At 53.0% G+C, this 18,988-nt stretch overlaps 1 protein-coding gene across 1 annotated transcript; it reads right to left on the reverse strand.

The window, feature by feature from the left end:
• Positions 1–6,067: 6,067 nt before the first annotated feature.
• On the reverse strand, positions 6,068–14,067 carry LOC136358274 (T-cell surface glycoprotein CD1b-1-like). Its single transcript, XM_066314254.1, has 5 exons — positions 13,821–14,067; positions 13,382–13,663; positions 6,579–6,863; positions 6,364–6,460; positions 6,068–6,243 (listed from the first exon to the last, which is right to left on the reverse strand). The coding sequence occupies exons 1-5, from the start codon at positions 14,065–14,067 to the stop codon at positions 6,198–6,200; spliced, it is 957 nt and encodes a 318-aa protein (XP_066170351.1). The 3' UTR covers positions 6,068–6,197.
• Between the last annotated feature and the right edge of the window lie 4,921 nt (positions 14,068–18,988).

Genomic DNA, 18,988 nt, shown 5'->3' on the forward strand with positions numbered 1-18,988 from the left:
TCCTGTCCTCTACAAATTGGCTAAGGGTCCCCCTCCTCTAGGTCATTGATAGAAACAGGACTGCTCTCAGTGTTGCCCAGGGGAGCCCCACTGGTGACTGGCTACCAGCTGAATCAAACTTTCCCATACCACTCTCTGAGTCTGGCCATCCAGACCATTTTTTACAGTGAACAGTGGACTGTCCAAGCCATGGGCAGACAGTTTTTCCACAAGAATCCTTTGGAGAATGGTGTCAAAGGCTTAACAAAAGCCTAGGTAAACATCATCCCCAGCCTTTGCCTCTCCCACCAAGCAGGTCACTTTGTCATAGAAGGGAAGCTGTGGACAATCCAGGAAACTTCATTGCACCCTGCTTTAAGAGTAGAATGAAGGACCCTGGGAACTACCAGTCTGCCTGCCAGTCTTCCCTCTGTGTCTGGGAAGGTTCCCACTTTGCTATCTGTTCTTCCTCTGATTCTTACTATCAACCCTTGACCCTTTCATCACCACTGTCAATTCCTAAACAGTCAAAACACTCCTTCATGTACAGGGCTACCCCACTGCCTCTCTTTGCTGAGCCCTTCTGAAGAGTTTATCTCTTCCCAACTCCTTGTGCTGCCTATTTGCTGGCAGGATGGTGTGAGGAGCAGCAAAGGCCTTGATGCTCAACACTGATTGAAACACCCCAGGGCTATCAAAAATCTTTTCAGCACAAATCCAAACCACAGGCCCATTGGAAGAAATTGAACTCTTTCTGCCTGGCTCAGCATGTTCTCCAGCCTTTATTATTCCATGTTGTGTATGTTTTGCTCAAGTCCCACACCATCACAACAGATCCTCACCACTTCTTTGCCCATGAAATGTCCATCAATCTCCAGAGCAGCTATCCTATGGAGCCAGAGAGGAGCAGGGTGATGGAAGTGGAGGATCTTGTAGAGCCAGACAGCGGCTCCGTGGGGCTGTGCAGCACCATCACCATTGCTCTGGGTAGAAGTGGTTCCCCATGTGTTCTGCTTTCCTCTTTTTAAAAATGGGGGGTTATAGTTCCCTTTTTCCAGTCATAAAGGACTTTACCTAACTTCCACGATTAAAAAAAATTAAAAAAAAAAAAAAAAAAGGGCTACCTCCATCAGGACCTGGGGATGTATCTCTTCAGGTCTCATAGACTTGAGCACATTTGGGTTCCTTAGATGGTCTTGAATCTGGTCTTCTCAGTGGGCTCAGGGTCTTCATTCTCCCAGTCCCTGCATTTTCCTTTCTCAACTTGGGCAGCATGGCTGGAGCACTTGACATTAAAGACTGAGACAGAGAAGTCCTTGAGAACCTCAGCCTTCTCTTTGTCCAGGGTAGTCAGCTCTCCTGTTTCCTTCTGGAGAGGGTCCATGTTATCCTAACTCTTGCTTGCAACATATCTATAGAAGGCCTTCCTGTTATCCTTAATATCCCTGTTTCTGCCCTTCCCTTAATCTTCACCCACAAGCTCTTAGCTTGTTCCTCATACTTCCCCAGGCAAAATTCCATATCCATAGAAGGCTACATCCCCTCCTCATCTTCCTAGCCTGTCTTTTCTAAAAACCCTAAGCCCTTCCATTCCAGTGTGCTAGTTACAGGAGCCATCCCACCATGTCTCTGCAATATTCTGCTTTCCTTTACACTTGTTGGTCATTGCTAGTGCTCTCTTTTATTCAATTAAGAAAATTGCCAAGGAAAGTCAAAAATGACTTTCCCAAGTGTTTGGAAGAGATAAAAGAATCTGAAACTGCTACTTCTGATAAATCCATAAAGGTGGGATGCTGTATAAAGCTCACTGCTGTAACTAGCCAGTAACTTCCACTGATATTTTAACTATTAAAAAATGTGACTTTAATAATGAGTGTGTGTGTGTGTGTAAAATACAAAAAACTGTTGAGCTTTCTCCATTTAGTGAATCTTGGTTCATGCATCTACATCACAGGGAGTCATTTGGGGAGCCATAAAGTTTATCAGCTTTTGCTTCCCTTCACCAATACTCAAGGTCATGAAAAATTGCTCTAGTGCTCTAAAATAAATACAGATTTTAGACCTCCCTCATTCTCTCCAGACTAGAAACGTGAATAGATTTTTGGTCTTCTTTCTTTTGGTTTCTGTGGGTTTTAAGCTGCATGGTGAAAGGTGTCTGTGGACGTGGCACCCAGGGAATGGTGCTGGGAAGGGCAGGCTGGAAGGTACTGTTTAGAAATCCAGAGGCAGCAGTGCATTGGGAGCTGGTGCTCCTGCCTCAGGCACACTCTCCTGGCCGGTCTGTGCGATGGTAACATTCCTGTTTTCCTACCTGGCGCTGGAGTTGGAGGAGGACGGAAGTCTTGGCATTGGTGGAAAGGGGAGCTCCAGGGAAAAACTGCTGTTTGTGTCCTCAGAGAGCAGTGGGCAGAGGCTGAGAGAAATCCTGGCTGGCTGAGGGACACTTGTGACCCCTCTGGAATAAATTCCTGCGTCTCCTCAGACCTGCCGGGTTGCAGTGGAGTTTAGACACATTTTGCTGCCACTTTGGTCCTTAATAACTGGAGATCCGTGGATTGTTGGATGATTCCCATAGGCTCTTCTATTTTGTCAGTGTTCTGAGGGAGGCCCTGGCAAAGCTGCCGAGGGCAAGGAACACGGAGCGTCCGGGGGCCTTGGATCCCACCCGAGTTTCTGCTGGAGCGTGCTGCGTGCAGTGCTGGATGTTTGACGGGGCTTTGGGGTGCTCTCCTGCAGTCCCGGCTCCAACTTCTGTCCCTGAGCCGAGGCCTCGCCGTGTCCCAGCACTGAACCCGGCAGGTGGGTGCGCTTTTCCGGCCCTCGGATCCCACGGGCGATCCCGGATTCCCGGAGCTGCCCGAGGCACGGCCCGGCCTCTCTGCCTGGGAGCTGCACTTGAGTCTGCCTGAAGCAAGGGCGTCCTGGCCACGTTTGAAACTCTATTGCTGTTGTTTTTCCTCTTGCAGGTAGTTGCAGGCCAAGAAGGAGAAAGCCGGTAGGAAGCGAAGGTGCTGGCAGGCCTTATCCCAGTCCAAGGTTCCCACTTTTCTCTCTGACTCCTGGATAATTGCTTGGCCATAACCACAGACTGTCCTGTTGATTTCCTGCCTTTTCCAATAAACCGTTGCTTTCAGCTGGAGTGTGTTCCTGGTGTCATCCTCCTCCTCCATTGATTTGTAAATAGAATTCCTGACTTTTGCCAAGTCGAATTTTGTTATTCCAGCAGTTGTGTCTCTTTTGTTCCATTGAAACTTGCCTGTCCCGTTGACTGCGGCCGCTCAGCTTCCGAGCCCCGCTGCCTCAGGTTGTGATTGGCTGGGCTGGCCCGGCTGGCGCTGCCTCAGGTTGTGATTGGCTGGGCTGGCCCGGCCGGCGCTGCCTAAGGTTGTGATTGGCTGGGCTGGGCCGGCCTGGGGCATAAATGGCGTGCCCGGAGGGGATGCCGGCGTCAGTCCGGCGGCGGAGCGGGGAGCGGCGGCTGGAGGTGCGCGGTCGGAGGAGCGGCGCTGCGGCAGGACGGGGTCCCGGCGGCTGCCGATCCAGAGAGCCCCGGTGAGCACGGACGCGACTCCCGCATCTGCCTGCGCCAGTGTCCGGGAGCCGGTGGTGCCCAGGGCGCCCGGAGGCTTGTGTGGGGCTGGGGCAGGGGGACCAGCTGCTGCTACCAGGGGCTGGCAAAAAGCGCTTCCATAGTTTCTGGATTTAAAGTAAGGTTTAAAATATCAGAATTAAAGCTGCTTTTTTTTTTTTCCAGTTTTAATATTTTATTTTGCTCTTACTAGAAATAACTATCATTTTCTTATTGCATCGTTTCATTATTTTGCTCGTTTTATCACATTATTTTGGTTTGGTTTGGTTTTGCTAGATATCTCTTAATTGAGTGAAGGTTGTAGGGCTGGGGCTGAAACAGTGGCTGTGGGGCCAGTGGAGACATGAAGAGCCAGGGTGTGGAATAAGGACCTTGGCCCTAGAGGCAGGCCCCAAAACCATGTGGAGCAATGGAAGTGCTGGGACTGGATCAGTGCCACGGGAGAAGGGGGAGGGGGCTGCAGTTCAGGGCCTGCAGGAGATGCCCGGGGGGGGCGGTTACCAGCCCTTGCCCTGTATCACCAAGCAGAGGCTGAGGGTGTGGGGGCTCGGAGGGCTCCAGGGCCCAAGAACCAACCCAAGGGCACCTTTTGGGATCGGGGAGCAGTGGCTCTTCCCAGGCGCTGGTGCTGCCTGGGGGAAGTGAAAGGGGCCTTTGGGCAGGTGCTGAGACCCAGGGGGAGGGGGAAGATAGATGTTGGGCTTCAGGCTTCAAGTGTTCCCGAAGTTGGGAACCTAGGAGGGTGGGTGGTAGAGCTCCTAAAGACGTTGAAGTGATGATAATAACTGACTTGTGGCCTTACCAACAGCGCCGGGCTGCAGTGAGAAGCAGTAAGAGCTTTTAGCAGCAGGCAGTGGGAAGCTGAACAGCTGGAGCTGAGACAGCAGAGCTGGAGGAGACACAGACATGGTAGGGTTTGGGGTAAAACCCCTGTGGGGCTGGTCTAGGGAATAGGGAGCCGGGATGGGAACTGTGTGGATGGAGCTGAAATGACTGTAAGGGCTGGGATAGGGGATGTGGAGCTGTTGCTGCAGTAAGGAATAGTAGGTTGGGGCTGGAATATGGGTACAATAGCTGTGCTGAAACAACACAGGGCTAGAGTAAAAACAAAAATCGTAGCCTGAGAACCAAAAGCAACGTTATATGCCACTGCTGGGAAGATGTGGAGACAGAAGCAAAAGAGAAGAGCTGGCAGTGAAATAAAGCTTGTGGGACTGAAGCTGGAATGGGGACTGCAGTGCTACAGTTGCAATCACTGTCCAAAGGAGATAGAGTGTAGACCTGTTTAGTGACCATGAAATGGGACACAAACTGAGGGGCTGGCAATGGAATAAAGATTACTGGGATTGGGGTGGAATGGCATTTCTAGAGCTGAAGCTGAAACCTCACAACTGGAGACAAAAAAAAAAAAAAAAAAAAAAAAAAAAAAACAAAACAAAAAAAAACCCTGTTGTCTCAACCTGGAGCAGCTACACCTGGTGGACTGGGAGAAAAGAGGAATTGGAGCTGGAAGAACTGAGCTGGCAGTGAAATAAAGCTTGTGGGTCAAGAGCTGAAATCACTGGGGCTGGGAAGAGCACTCTAGGGCTCGACCTGAAATCACTAGAGGGGTGGGATAGAGAATGGTGATGGCATAGAAACTGTACAATTCGTGTGCTGAAATGACTGTAGGCCTGTGATATTGGTGTTTGTGCTGCCTGTTGTAACTGAAAATGGAACAGGATCTGTAGAGCTGAAAAGGGGACTGTCAGATTGCACCAGAAATCCCGGGGTCAGTGATAGTCACTGTAGGGCTTGAGCTGAAATCACTGTGGGGCTGGGGTTGACTGTGGGGCTGTGATTGTGAGTGAAAATGGAAAGAAACTGTAGAGCTGAGAAAGGGACTGAGACATGCATGGTGAAATAATGGAAGGGCTGGCATAGTGACTGTGGAGTAGGGATGGGGACTGTAGGGCTGGAGCTGAAAAGGACTGTGGGTCTTGGATATTGACTCTGGGGTGGACTTAGTGATGGTGAGGGGGAGCTGAATTGTTGCAGAGCTGGATCCAAGACAAAGATCTGTAGCAGTGTGTTTTTTAGATGGTGGAGCTGCTACCTCTATCCCCGTAAGCATCTCCTGTGGAAAAGCTGCTTGGGGAGGATTCAGGCAAAGCAGTCAAGATCACATCACACATGCCACTGGTAGGCTCAGCAAAGAGGCGCAAGAAGGGCCTTTTTGTATGATAAATTCCAGCAAGGTTTATTCCAGCATGCCAGAGGGATCAGGGACAAAAAGACCTGGCCACGTGCTGTGCACAGGCCTAAATAGGGGTCAGGAACAAATGGTCTTAGGGTATGGGGTGGTACAAGGTACAGGTCAGGGGTCGGTGATCTATAGAGGGGACAGGACTGGACACTGGGATACCACCACCAATAAGGAAGCAGGGAAAGGAGAAACCACAAGAACCAGGGGCAGGGGGAGAGGAGAGACCGGGGCAAACCACACTGCATGGAGAAGAAGTTTCTTTCAGCCTAGGCAGGGAAGAGTCTGTGGTCCATCCTTCTAAGGCAGGACCCAAGGAATTGCCCCAAGGGGTTCCAGGGACTCCACAGGAGAGCAAGCAGTTGTTGCTGGGTGGGCAATCAGGCCTCAAATGATGAGTTCTTGGGCCTCCCATGCAGCCTCATTACCCTTCCTGCAAAGGATATGTGTGAGCTGTGGAGTCAGGGAGCTCATCCCTACAGAGCTGCTGCAGCCCCTGGACCGACCTACATGCCCAGAAATCTTACAGCAGGTGCTGGGAGGGAGAGCTCACCTGTGCTTCCACCACCAAAATCCCCCAGCAGAGGCTGTGGCCACAAGAAGCAGCACCACAATGGTGATGCCGATGGTTGGAGCTGTGCTGTGGTTTTCTGGGATGGAGGGAAGAGGGTGACTGTGTGAAGGTGGCAGTGCCAGTCAGGAGCTGCCCCTCACAGAGCCAATGGCTGCTCTCTGCAGCCTGCACCCTGTCCCCACGGTGGCACGTACCCCAGGGGACGAGAAGGCTGCGGGTGCCCAGGCTCTGGTGGCGCACACGGCAGACATAGCTGTGCCCGTCGCGGGGGGCCACGGCCAGGACACTGCGGAGCTGGTACGTGAGGTCAGCGTTGGGCAGGGTGGCGCTGGTGCTGAGCGCCGGGCCCGGAGGCACCTCCTGCCCATCCCGCAGCCAGGCCACGCTGATGGGCCGGGGGTAGAAGCCAGTGACGTGGCAAACCAGCAGCAGCTGCTCTAGGCTGGGGGTGCGGGCGAAGACCGTGGCCACAGGCAGCTCTGGGGAGTGGGAGCAAAGGTGTGGGGCAAGTCTGGGGGGGCACGGCGGGGCCCCAGTGTGGGGGTGGCTGTTGCAGGGTCGGGGTGGGCTCACCTTGTCTCTCCAGGATTTCCCTCCCGTATCTCTTCAGGGTGGGGAAGTTGCTCTGGCACATCCAGATGGAGAGAAGGTGCTTCAGGAGCACTCTGACAGACCTCTGCTTGTTGAGGTTCTTGCTGATCAGCTCTGCCGCCTGGGATGGCTGCTGGGCCTCCCAGAGCTGTTTATCTACCTCAAAAGCTACGAGGTCTCTGCCACCCCAGCCGACATTCAGGAAGCCCTGGCTTGTATTGTGGTACAGCATACAGCCTGCACAGAACTGGGCCACCAATGGGTCTGTCAAGGGCAAAGCCAGTGGAGAGGTCCCATGAGTGTGTGGGACATGGGTGGCATGAGGTGAGGTGTGGCTGAGGATACATACAGGGATGCAGTGGAAAGCAGGGTGCGATGGGCAGCAGGGGGTCAGGCCATGCTTCAGGAGACCCCAGACACCCTGCAAGCCCTCAGGCCCCCTGCAAGAATGCAACGGATACTGGTGTGGGGTGCTTGCGGAAAAAAGAATTCTGTTCCCCAAAATATTTGCCCCAAATTTTCCCTTTCATGATCTTTGCTGTGTCAATCCTGGAGTTCCAGTACATTTGGTGGCAGCTCTCTGACAAACAGAGGAGTTCCTTGTGCCAGATGGCAGGAGCTCTGAGGGGTATTTTTGGTCTGCTGCCCTCCCCACTCCTGCTGGTCATGTGCCCCAGCAGCTGCAGTGTTTCAGAAGCTGTTGCACCCTGTGAGATCCCCCCAGATGCCATCCTGCTGGGGAGGAGGCTACAGTTAGGACTTGGGGAGAAGGACTCTGGCAGGGCTCGTTGCTGTACTCACAGTGCTGTTCTGTCTGCTGAACCGTGTCGTGCATAAATCGGATGATATTGCGCAGAACGATTTTGTACTGGGACATGATCTTTTCCCCGTCACCTTCAGTTGCAGCCTGGCCGACCCAGGGCCAGTGGAAGCGGATGCTCCAGTTGGCAGGGTGCAGTGTTAAGATGGGTATGTCCCCTATGAGTGCCACGCCTGACACCTCAACAGAGCTGATGTTGGCAAAGAGGCCAGTCAGGAGGTACTGGATAACCTGCAGCTCTGCTAGGAGAGAGGATGGAGACAGGAAAGGGTGCAGGAAGGAGATGAATGGAGGTGCTAAAAGGGAAATGGGAAGTGGAGGTGCTGGAGGGGGAAAAGGGGATTCAGACCAGATAGTAAGAAATAAATTTTTGATGTGAGGGGTAGTGAGACACTGGCATATGTTACCCAGATGTATGGTGGATGCCCCAGCCCTGGAAACATTCAAGGCCAGGTTGTTTGGGGCTCTAAGCAGGGAAGGTGTCCCTGCCCGTGGCAGAGGGGTTGGACTGAACAGCCTTTAAAGGTCCTTTTCACCCCAAGTTGTTCTGTGCTTCTATGATCCTATGCTCTTCACCCTGCTCAGAGTCCCTTTCCTGTCTGAACTTCCTCTGACTTCACTGCTCTTTTTCCTTCTCTGTTTTCCTTTCAACAGTGGTTGTATCTGCTGCAGAAGATTTTAGCATTTTATTCCCTCCCTCCCAGCTAGAGCTGCTGTCTAACTGTGCAGAGCAGATGAAGAGGCACCTTGCTGCTCGTTTGGAGTGATGTTTCCCCCCAGGACATGCACTTGTGCCAGGACCTGTATCTGCCAAAGACCCAGACATGGTACAGAGGATAGAGAATGGTTGATAGGAAATGGCATTTTGTCCAGGCTTGGGGCTCCTTGATAGGGCCAGAACACCAGCCCAGCCCAGAGATCAGTCCTGCCTTTCTGTGCGTGATGCTGCCTGCCCTGGAAGCATAAGGTCTCATAGGGCTGTGGAAACACTCTCGGTGTGACAGCAGTGCTCAAAACACCCTCTGGCAGGTGCAGCTCTCTAACAAACCAGGGGCTGCTGTAAGGGGCCCTCAGCACCGTGTGGAGCTGAGATCTGCCTGGCTTCTATGGGCTCCCTGCAGGGGAGGACATCCTGCAGGGAAACTCAACACCCGAGGCCTGTTTTGGGACCGCTGTTTCTTCTGCTCGTGTGCCCAAGGCTCAGTGTTGGAGCTGGCGGGGCAGAAGTCCTGAGCTGGAGGCAGGAGCAGAGAGGGCGGTCAGGAACAAAGCCTGTCTGGGTGGTGACGGTGGGACGCGGCCCTCTGATGCTGGCCATCATCCGCCCCCCGTCCGGCCCCGAGCCCGGCCGTGCCCCGGAGCGAACCTGTGCGCTCCTCTGACAGCGGGGGACAGAACGGCTGCGGACAGCCAGGGCTCCCACTTACCCTCTGGGTCTGCCCACATCCCAGGGAGGAGGATCGGGAGGAAGAGGAAGAGGAGCAGGTGAGGGGGCTGCATGGTGCATGCGGCGACGCTGAAGAAGCAGCAGCAGTGACTGTGGGATGCCGAGCTTCAACCCAGCCCAGCAGTCACTGCGGCTCCAGCGATTGGAGAGGCAATGTGTCAGGGAGGGGACACGGGGCCCGGGGTGAGGGCTGGGGACGTGTGGGAGGGACAAAAGCTGAAATAAGGGCTGAGCATGAAGTACCGTGACAGGCTGGGGCTGGGACAAGCCCAGCCAGAAGGAGAAGACAGGGAAAAAGAAGCCCAGAAAACAGCACTAAGAAAAAAGATATTCAAGCTGGATTTTCCTGACGCCCCCTCCCTACCGATATTACATTGTCCTATCCCTGTTCTTGTGAGATGCATCAGCGCCAATGCAGATGACGGTTTTTGGATTTCAGACCTGACTGAAGAAAGATGGTTTCTGTCCTCTCAACCCCTACACAAGGAGAAAGGATACTTTGGGCCATCCCCTCCCACTCCTGTCACCTCCAGCTCAGGCTGCTCCTGCATCACTTACCTCATTCTAGGGATGGGGCTCCCGGGGAGGAGGTGACAAGCTGTTCCACCTGGTAGGACACAGCTGGAGAGCCCCAACTCTGCTCTAAATACCTGGGGGTGAGCCTGGCAACTCCCTTTTCCTTCCCACCAGCTTTGGTGAGGAATCCAGTCCCCCTCCCCAAGAGCCCTCTGTGCATGGGAACAGAAATGCTGGGAGCCATCCCCCTGCTCTGTCCCCACTGACAGCAGTGTCCAGGGCTGCAGGGATCATAGGGTGACCAGAGTCAGCCTCTCCCCCACAATGTCCCCAATCCACCACTCCTCCCTGGATTCTCCCCTCAACCTGCAGTTTCTCTTCACCTTTTTTGAATGTTGTCTGTTATTGGGGGTGAAGGCAGAACTAAAACCACAACCAAGGGTGAGTCTGAGGGGTGCACCTCGGTAGCATCCCAATACTGAATACTTTTGCTTCCATGGAGCTGTCCCAGAGAGAAGTAGGGATGCTGTGGCAGCCTGATAAGCCCAGAAATGGCACCAACTTCCCCAGCAGCATGGCGCAGGGGATGTCCAGCTATGCCACCGGAAGGTCCACTTCCCTCCCACTACTCCTAGACCTGGAGGAGAGTGTTTGGCTGTCAGCATGGCAAAGTGCAGCCATGGGGCAGCCAGGGAGGGAAGAGACAAGGGGACTTTGTCTCTGCAATCCTGTGAGATGATCACTTGTCCGCACGGTCTCCCCTGAGATGACTGCTGGTCACTTTGTGCTGAGGAGCTGAGAGGCCATTCCCAGCCCTCTGTCCTGTGAAGATGCATGTGACACTACCTGTGTCTGAGTTCTCACAGGACCTGGCTTGTGCGAGTGGTCATAATGTGTTCAGCCCCCTCAGAAATTCCTCCAGATGTCTCCCACTGATGCGGTAGATCTGCTTGAAAGTTCTACCTTAGCTCTTCCACTTCTCTATTGAATGTACTTCTCATGATTGGAGTTTTTTCACTTCCTTTTTTTGCTCACAACTTCTTCCTTCTCCATATCTTCAGTTCTCTGGTCTGAAAATGACCCAAGGGGACAGGGGGCTGTTGGTCCATACAGACCATTGGTCCTCAGAGTTCTCTCAAGTGACCATGGTCCTCAGAGTCACCCCCAGATTACCACTTGTCCCCACAGTTCCCTCAGGTGACATTGGTCCTTACAGTCCTCTCAAGTGATTACTGATCCTCACTTTCACCCTGCCCTAGAGAACTATTCGGACCTTGAAATTCTCATGTGGCCACTGGTCTTTGCAATCTCCCCTGAGGTGAAGGCTGCAACCCCCCAAGCCATGCCTGGGTGAGTTGGGGTGGGGTGGACAGGGATGCAGTGCCTCTGGGTGCCAGGGTGGGTGAGCAGCAGCAACCGCTGCACTGGACTGGACTGAGGTGCCTTAAGAACCCTCTAAAAATGCCCGGGTGGGGCATGTTATTGGAAAGTCTCTTAGGGGATGTGAGCAAACACTTGCAGACACCGCCCTGGTACCAGGTGTTTGTGGGTGTGGTGCTTTAGGGTCTCTTGGGAGGTCATTCACATGAACAGTTTTCCTCAACATGTTTCCTCACTGTCAGCACCTGCTCTCCAAATCTGCCTGGTCCTGTGAGTGCTGCAGGATGTTCCACTCTGCTTGGGAGAGGAATTGCCCCAATTGCCCTGGGGGTGCCAAGGCTGCAGGAGGCATGCCCACGCCTAAGAGTTTCATCTGTCCGTCCCAGTTCAGCAGGGGCTGGGAGAAGCTTGGTGTCACTCCTCTTGCAGCAAGGTGCTCGAGTCCTGTGATGCCCACAGGGGACTCTGGCTGCTAGGGACATGCAGTCCTCACCCCAGCATTGTGGTTTCCAGGTTCTGGCCACGGAGAACAAGCACTATTGGATTTGTGGTGGATATGGTCCATATGGATATGGTGGGTATCTTGCTCTGTTCCAAACAAGCCAGCCAGGTTTTCTGGTTTGCACATGGTTGCCAGACTTATCCTGGGAAACTTTGTCCAGGAAGTTGTCCAGTGAAACCAAACCTTTTGAAGCTACATGTTCAAGCTGATCGGGAGCCTGAACTACATGCCTTCCTGTGTGTGTGTGTGTGAACTCTGCTGTCTTTGATGAGACATGGGGTTCTCTCTTCTCCCTTATTAGGAGCCTTGGGGTCACTTTACCCCCATGTGCACTGTTGCTTGTTTCCACACAATATGTGAGAACATGTTCATATATGCACATGTACTGGCGTTTCCCCATGCCTTGGTGCTTTCTGCAATTAGTGCCAACAATTCAGCAGTGTTTCAGCTTCTATATGTGGCTGATCAAAACCTGTCCAAGCCCATTCAACTGCTAAGGAAAGGCACGTGATCTTAGTGAAACTATGAATGGTTTATTTTCATTTCATACCCATCTGCAGCTCCCACACATTATACCAGAGTTTCAGTGTTACTCAGCACTTTGTAAAGCCATTTCTGGGTGTACTGGCCAGTGCCAGAAACTAAGAGATGATCATGTGTAACAAGTGAGGAGGTCTCGGACTTGAATTTGGGTCTGTTTAGAACATTCAAGTGAGTCAAAAGCTCAGGTTTCTCTTGCCAGGTTTCTCTTGTGCATATCTGAATCAAGTTAGTTTTGAAATTGGTAATGCCTGGAACTTAGGTGAAGCAGAAAAAGGTGCTGTGAAGGCAGTAGGAGGGAATGGGGACTGTTGGCTCCCTTCTGAGCTAAGCTTCTTTGGTCAGGTGGAGTTCCTGGAATCTGATTCTTCCATCTGCTGGTGCTTTCTGAAATGAGAGAAGGACAACTGGATGCTCCATGGCAGAGCCCTTGTGGGAGTGCAGACAGCATCTGTCAGGGCTAAAGGAAGACCTTTTCTGCTCAGTGCAGAAATCCCCTGGGCATTTCCTCCCCTCCTCTCTGACTGCTGCTCCATGGGGCAGACACAGACTCACCTTTGTCTCCACACCCAAAGCACCAAGGTGGCAGCTATGGCCATGGCTGCAAGCAGCCCGGCCGTGAGCCCTGTGATCAGCACCACTTCTGAGTTCCCCGGGAAACATAGGGAGAAACTGCCATGAACTTTCTGGGGTTTGCTCCAGCTTGTGGGGCAGGGTGGCTCAGGACCCCCATCTCATCCCCATGGTGGCACGTACCCCAGGGGACGAGAAGGCTGCAGGTGCCCAGGCTCTGGTGGTGCACACGGCAGACATAGCTGTGCCCGTCGCAGGGGGCCACGGCCAGGACACTGCGGAGCCAGTGGGATGTCCAGCTGGACAGTGTCAAAAGTATTCAGTATTGTCCTGGCCACGGCCAGGACACTGGGGACACCCACCCAGCGTTGGGCAGGGTGGCGCTGGTGCTGAGCGCTGGGCCTGGAGGCACCTCCTGGCCATCCCGCAGCCAGGCCACGCTGATGGGCCGGGGGTAGAAGCCAGTGACGTGGCAAACCAGCAGCAGCTGCTCTAGGCTGGGGGTGCGGGCGAAGACCGTGGCCACAGGCAGCTCTGGGGAGTGGGAGCAAAGGTGTGGGGCAAGTCCAGGGGGGCACGGCGGGGCCCCAGTGTGGGGGTGGCTGTTGCAGGGTCGGGGTGGGCTCACCTTGTCTCTTCAGAGCTGCCCTCCCATAGTGCAGGAGCATCTTCATCTTATCAACACAAGTTTCATTGAAGATAATTTCCACCATGTCACTCAAAGCGGTGTAGTTCTGAAGAAACGACTGGACATACCGTGAAAGCTTGGTGTCCTGGGAGAAGGTCCAGGTGGCATTCTTTGTGTTGAAGCTGAGGAAATCCTGACCATTGTAACCCATATAGGCAAAGGCCTGGGAGGTTCTGTTGGGATACAGCACACAGCCTGCCATGCACTGAGCCACAAAGGGGTCTGGTGGAGCAGAGAGGAGACAGAGGTTGCATGAGAGGCTGGGATTGCCTTCCTGCAGCCATGGTCAGTGTCTCCTATACAGCACCAGCACTGTCAGATCCTTCCCCACTCCCAGCTGCTTTTCAGAACAGGCATGCAGTGAAGACTGGATACTCACAGGGGATGTCCATTTGCATGGCCCCTTCATTGATCATTTGGTTGAACTTCCGCAAATAGATCCTAAGCAAGTTTTCAATGGTGTCCCAGTCAGCTTGGGGCAGGGCTGAGCGCACCCAGGGCTGGTAGAAGTGGATGGACCATGTGTGTTTATCAAGATAACCAAGTTTGATGTCTTCCAGCAGGCCCAGCCCCACTGTGTTTGCAAATGAGATGTTTTGGTAGGTGGTGGTCTGGAGCAGCCGCATAGTGAAGGAACCTACATGAGACAAGGGTTGACAGGGAGGAGATGAGACTGGAAGAAGAGGGCTGAGGAAAGTGGAGGAGCTGAGGGATGGGTCCTTGAGGTTGCAGGGATCCATGGGCCCCCATAAGCCCCTTACAGCATTTGCAGCCCCATTTCCCATCCCCTGCACCCACCTGGGGTGGCTGCATCCCTGCTGGGGAGGAGGTGTGGAGCCAGGGGACAAGGAGGAGTGAGGAAGCAAGGGCTCAAGGTGGATGGGGAGCAGGAAGCCTCTCTCCTATGGAGGTAGATATGTATGAGCCAGGGGTCCCACTTACCCTCCAGGTTTGCCCATGTCCCAGAGAGGAGGGGGAGGTAGAGGAGGAGGGAGAGAATGCAGCAGCAAGGGGACTGCATAGTTCCAGCAGTGAGGCCCAGAGTGTGCAGCAGTGGGTGCAGCACCAAGAAGAATAGACTGTTGGGAGATGTGGCCTCAGATGTCTCCTCAGGCTGGCTCTGCCTGGGCATCTCTGCTGGTGCTAATGGCCCTGGCAGCCAACTGGGCTGGCACTGAGGTTTAGGGGAGGGCTCTGAGGTTTCCCCATGGAGTGAGCTGGGGCATCCTGAGTATGGCTGTGAGTGCTGGGGGAATTTGATTGTGAACAAGGTCATTCCATTGCATGCAGGAATGGTCCCTCATGGCTGCAGCAGCACCTTGACAATCAGCGTGATGTGGGTGAACCGAGTCCTCTGTTCTACCCCCCTGTCAGGTGGACATGTCATTTGGCCATGTGCTGCATCCATTGCCCTGATAGGAATGTCGCTTACTTGTGCCTGGCATATCTGGCCCTGCATAGAATACACGTTGCCACCTGCTCTGAGCTGCCAGGTGGGTTCACAACAACATGGCTGTTTTCCCTACAGGGCAGGCAAGCCCTCTGCCCACCACAGGGCCTCATGCCTGGCCTCTCTGTGCCCCCAAGGCTGTGCACTGGTCCCGTGCCTCTTTGTCACCTCCCAACCATTCCACAGCCTGGCCACTCTGGTGGGCCACAGGTACATAAGCCAGTGATGTGGCAAGCCCACAGGAGAGCTGGGCCATGGCCTTGGAAAGTTCTGAGGGGTAAGAGAATGAAGGAGAAAAGCTGATGGTAATATCCCTTGACTCCTCAGCACTGCTGGTGTCATCCTGGGGAAGGGACTTCCCAGAGTTGAGGTGATGAGCACTTCCAGCCTGGACCACAGCTGTGGGGCCAGGGATGGCTGCAGGAACAGCTAGAGGAAGCAGTCCTCCAGGAGCTCTTCTTGGGGTGCAAGAAGTGAAGGGACTAGAGCAGCTATAGTGTGGTGATCCCCAAGGGGAAATATAGGCTGCAGGGCCTGGAAAGGATGTTTCTTCCTGACAGTCATCAGACTCCTGGAGCAGTGGCAGTTGGCTGGACAGGATCTTCAAGCTGGGATGGGGATGGGACCCCACCATCAAGCCCATCCCACGGGGTAGCACTGGATGTGCAACTTCCCCCTTTCAACAGAGCTCTATCCATGCCATGGGGCCTGAGAGCTGCCTCTCTGCTTCCCTGCACCCCACAGTGTAGGGGAGCCTGAACTCTGCCCTAAACACCCCCACAGGGGATGGCCTGAGGATCAGCTGCAGCCTGGCAACTCCCTTTTCCTTCCTACCAGCTTTGGTGAGGAATCTGGTCCCCCTCCCCAAGAGCCCCCTGTGAGTGGGAACAGAAATGGTGGGAGCCATTCCCCTGCTCTGTTCAAATTGGCAGCAGTGTCCAGTGCTGCAGGGACCAGAGCCAGCCTTACCCCACAATGTCCTGTATCCACTGCTCCTCCCTCACCTGCAGTTTCACTCCCCCCTCCCTGGGGGTGCCCATGTTGAGGGCAAAGGCAGAGCTGAAACCACAGCTGCGGGCAAGACTGAGATGGGGAGCTGTGATAACAACCAAACACAACAGGGGCAGAGGTACCCATGTGGTATGTGACCCTTCTAAGTACAACTGAGACAGATGTCACCACTCCATGTCACCATTTTTTGGTGTCTCCAGTGGTAGGGACATGGGGAAGGCCCATATGGGGCTGCTGCAGGCTGAGCTCCAGCACCCCATGACACTGAGTCAGACACAGGGACAAAAGGACACCAAACCCTTCATTCCATGGAGCTGTCCCAGAGAGAAGTAGGGATGCTGTGGCAGCCTGATAAGCCCAGAAATGACACCAACTTCCCCAGCAGCATGGCGCAGGGGATGTCCAGCTATGCCACCGCAAGGTCCACTTCCCTCCCACTACTCCTAGACCTGGAGGAGAGTGTTTGGCTGTCAGCATGGCAAAGTGCAGCCATGGGGCAGCCAGGGAGGGAAGAGACAAGGGGACTTTGTCTCTGCAATCCTGTGAGATGATCACTTGTCCGCACGGTCTCCCCTGAGATGACTGCTGGTCACTTTGTGCTGAGCAGCTGAGAGGCTGTTCCCAGCCCTCTGTCCTGTGAAAATGCATGTGGCAAAACTCAACATGCAGTCTCCTCTAGGTCAAGATGAGGTCCCGTGTACACATTCCACTTATATCTGCTCGTATTTCATTTCTCCTGGCTGGTAGAAATAATCACTAGATACAGAATTGCTAAATCCCACAAACTCCACAGGAACAAAGACAAACCCAAAGTGGAGGGGTACTCCCCCTTTCAAGATGGCATCTGCCATGGGCAACCATGTTTAGGGAGACAAAGGGAAAAGAGTCAGCCTTCCTCGCTCCTTATCCCTCCATCAGCAAAGGCAGCTCAGCAAACAGCTCGAACTCATGGAGAGATTTTGCTTCATTGTGACAGAGAACAGCAAGGCGAGGCAAGTCAAGGCAGAGCAGCTGGGCTGGGGTGACTGAGTGCCTTCTTGCTCAGCTGGGCACTGATGGCAAGTTATGAGCAACACAGACTGGAGCAAGGCCACTCTTCTTTGTGGCACAGTGCTGCTGACAGGCACTCCTGGAACTTGCATTGAGGCAGTCCAAGATGCAAAAGAGGAACAAAAGGGAGGGGGGAAAAGAAAAACCAGCAGAAATATCCAAGGCAAAGATTCTGCCTCGAGCAAAGACCACAAGGCAAGAAGGGTCTGCCTGGGAGACCCCTGACTTCAAAAAGGAACCCCAGCAACCCCTCGAGTGACCCCTCAAGTGCCACCTTCCAGCCATGGCGCTGGATCTTAAAGAGACAGTCATAATTTTGGGCACAGATACAGACTACAAAAACATCTTGGGTTACCCAGGACATATCCTCATTTGAAGTAGATCAATTTGGCTTCCTTCCTGCCCTTTCCCAGGCTCTGCTTCCCTCAGACTTCTCTCCCCCTGCTCATTACAGCTGCAAGTCACACTCAATGCCACTAGCCAAGCACAGGGTATAGGGTCTGTGCAGTGTGGCCTCTTGCTTTGCCTGTGTTCCCACCCAGCTTCTCTGCAGATTTCAGCCCCTTCAGGGATGGGAGGGGGTGGCCCTGGCTGGCAGGAGATCCCCCATCCTGTTGCCCACTCCCTCAGGGGAACAGGGGAGAAAGGCAAATGTGAGAAAACACTCATGGGTCAAGATACAGAAGGTTTAACAAGGGTAAGAAACTCTCTCAGGAAACACATCACACTGTGGCCAAGGCTGGCAGGGGACTCTGGAGGCCATTGGGCCCAAACCCTTGCCCAAGCAGAATCACCTACAGCCAGCTGCCCAGCTCAGGGGGTGGTTCAAGAATGATAGATCATTTTAAAAGGATAAGCATGGTGGCAAAGTGCTGCCTGAGTGTGGTCTTGGCATGTCTGAAATCTTCAATTCCAACCTCATCCATTACATATTGAATGCATAATAATTGCCCAAGTTGTAGTTAGTGGCGATATCTAATGCAAAATATTTATCCATCATTTTGATCTTTTTAATGCTGTGAAGCATAGTACTGGTATCCATCTAATACTAGAAACTGCTGGTTCTTCTTGAAGAGAAAGAGTATCATCTGCATGGATAAGTCTGATTAAAGCAACAAAGTTCCAAGCTGATACTTGTTTTATTAGAATATCATATAATGTGGAATTCACAATTTATGACACATAAGGATCAAAATCTTAGTTTCTTGCTCTATTCCAAAACTTCTAAGATGTGAAGAAAAACCCAACATGTTGTAATCTGACATCTTCCAAATGTTACTTTGAAAATCTTAGCAAAGTAGAATTTAAGCATTTAATAGCTGTCTTGGTTTAGGAAGACAGGTATCTGCCAGGGAAAGCTGGAGCTTCCCTTGGAATGGAGAATGTAAACTACCACCACCACCACCCTTCTTCTCAATTATAATTTTTTCAGTTAAAAGCTTTTAGGCAAAAGATTTTGGAAATAGAAATAGCAGTTCTTTACTAATATATAACAAAACAAACAAACAAACACAACTACAGCATTGATAACAAAAACAGTACTAAGAACTTTGAGGACTTTACTTCACAAAAAAAAAACCCAGGGCAGTTTGGTCTCGGTGCCTCTGCAGGATCCTCAGAGCACCAAGCTGGGAATAGTGGAAAAAAGAGTCTCAGGCTGGCAATTGCAGAGTGGCAGAAATGTCCTGGCAGAGCAGAGGCAGGGTCCCGGCAGGGCAGGGGGATGCAGGGTGGTGCCGCAGAAGATGAGCAGCACTGATGGAACCACCCTGGCAGGGCAGGGCTGGCCCAGCTCTCCCAGGGCGGCAGAGGAGCCCAGAACTCCAGGGTGAGCAGACGATGACAGACTTTCCGAGACTGGGGCCGCAGCGAATTCCCCCAGACAGAGCACCCCGAACGCCGAAAAAAACCAGGACCCCCTGGCAACCTGAAGCTGTCTTTTTTTTCTGCCTCAAAACACCACCCTCCTCCGAGCTTGACCATCCCTTTGTTTTGTTAAATAGTCTTAAGTACGACATTTAGTCTCCTTGGTAACT

Source organism: Sylvia atricapilla, chromosome 2 (assembly GCF_009819655.1).
Source record: "Sylvia atricapilla isolate bSylAtr1 chromosome 2, bSylAtr1.pri, whole genome shotgun sequence".
Taxonomy (NCBI): Eukaryota; Metazoa; Chordata; class Aves; order Passeriformes; family Sylviidae; genus Sylvia; species Sylvia atricapilla.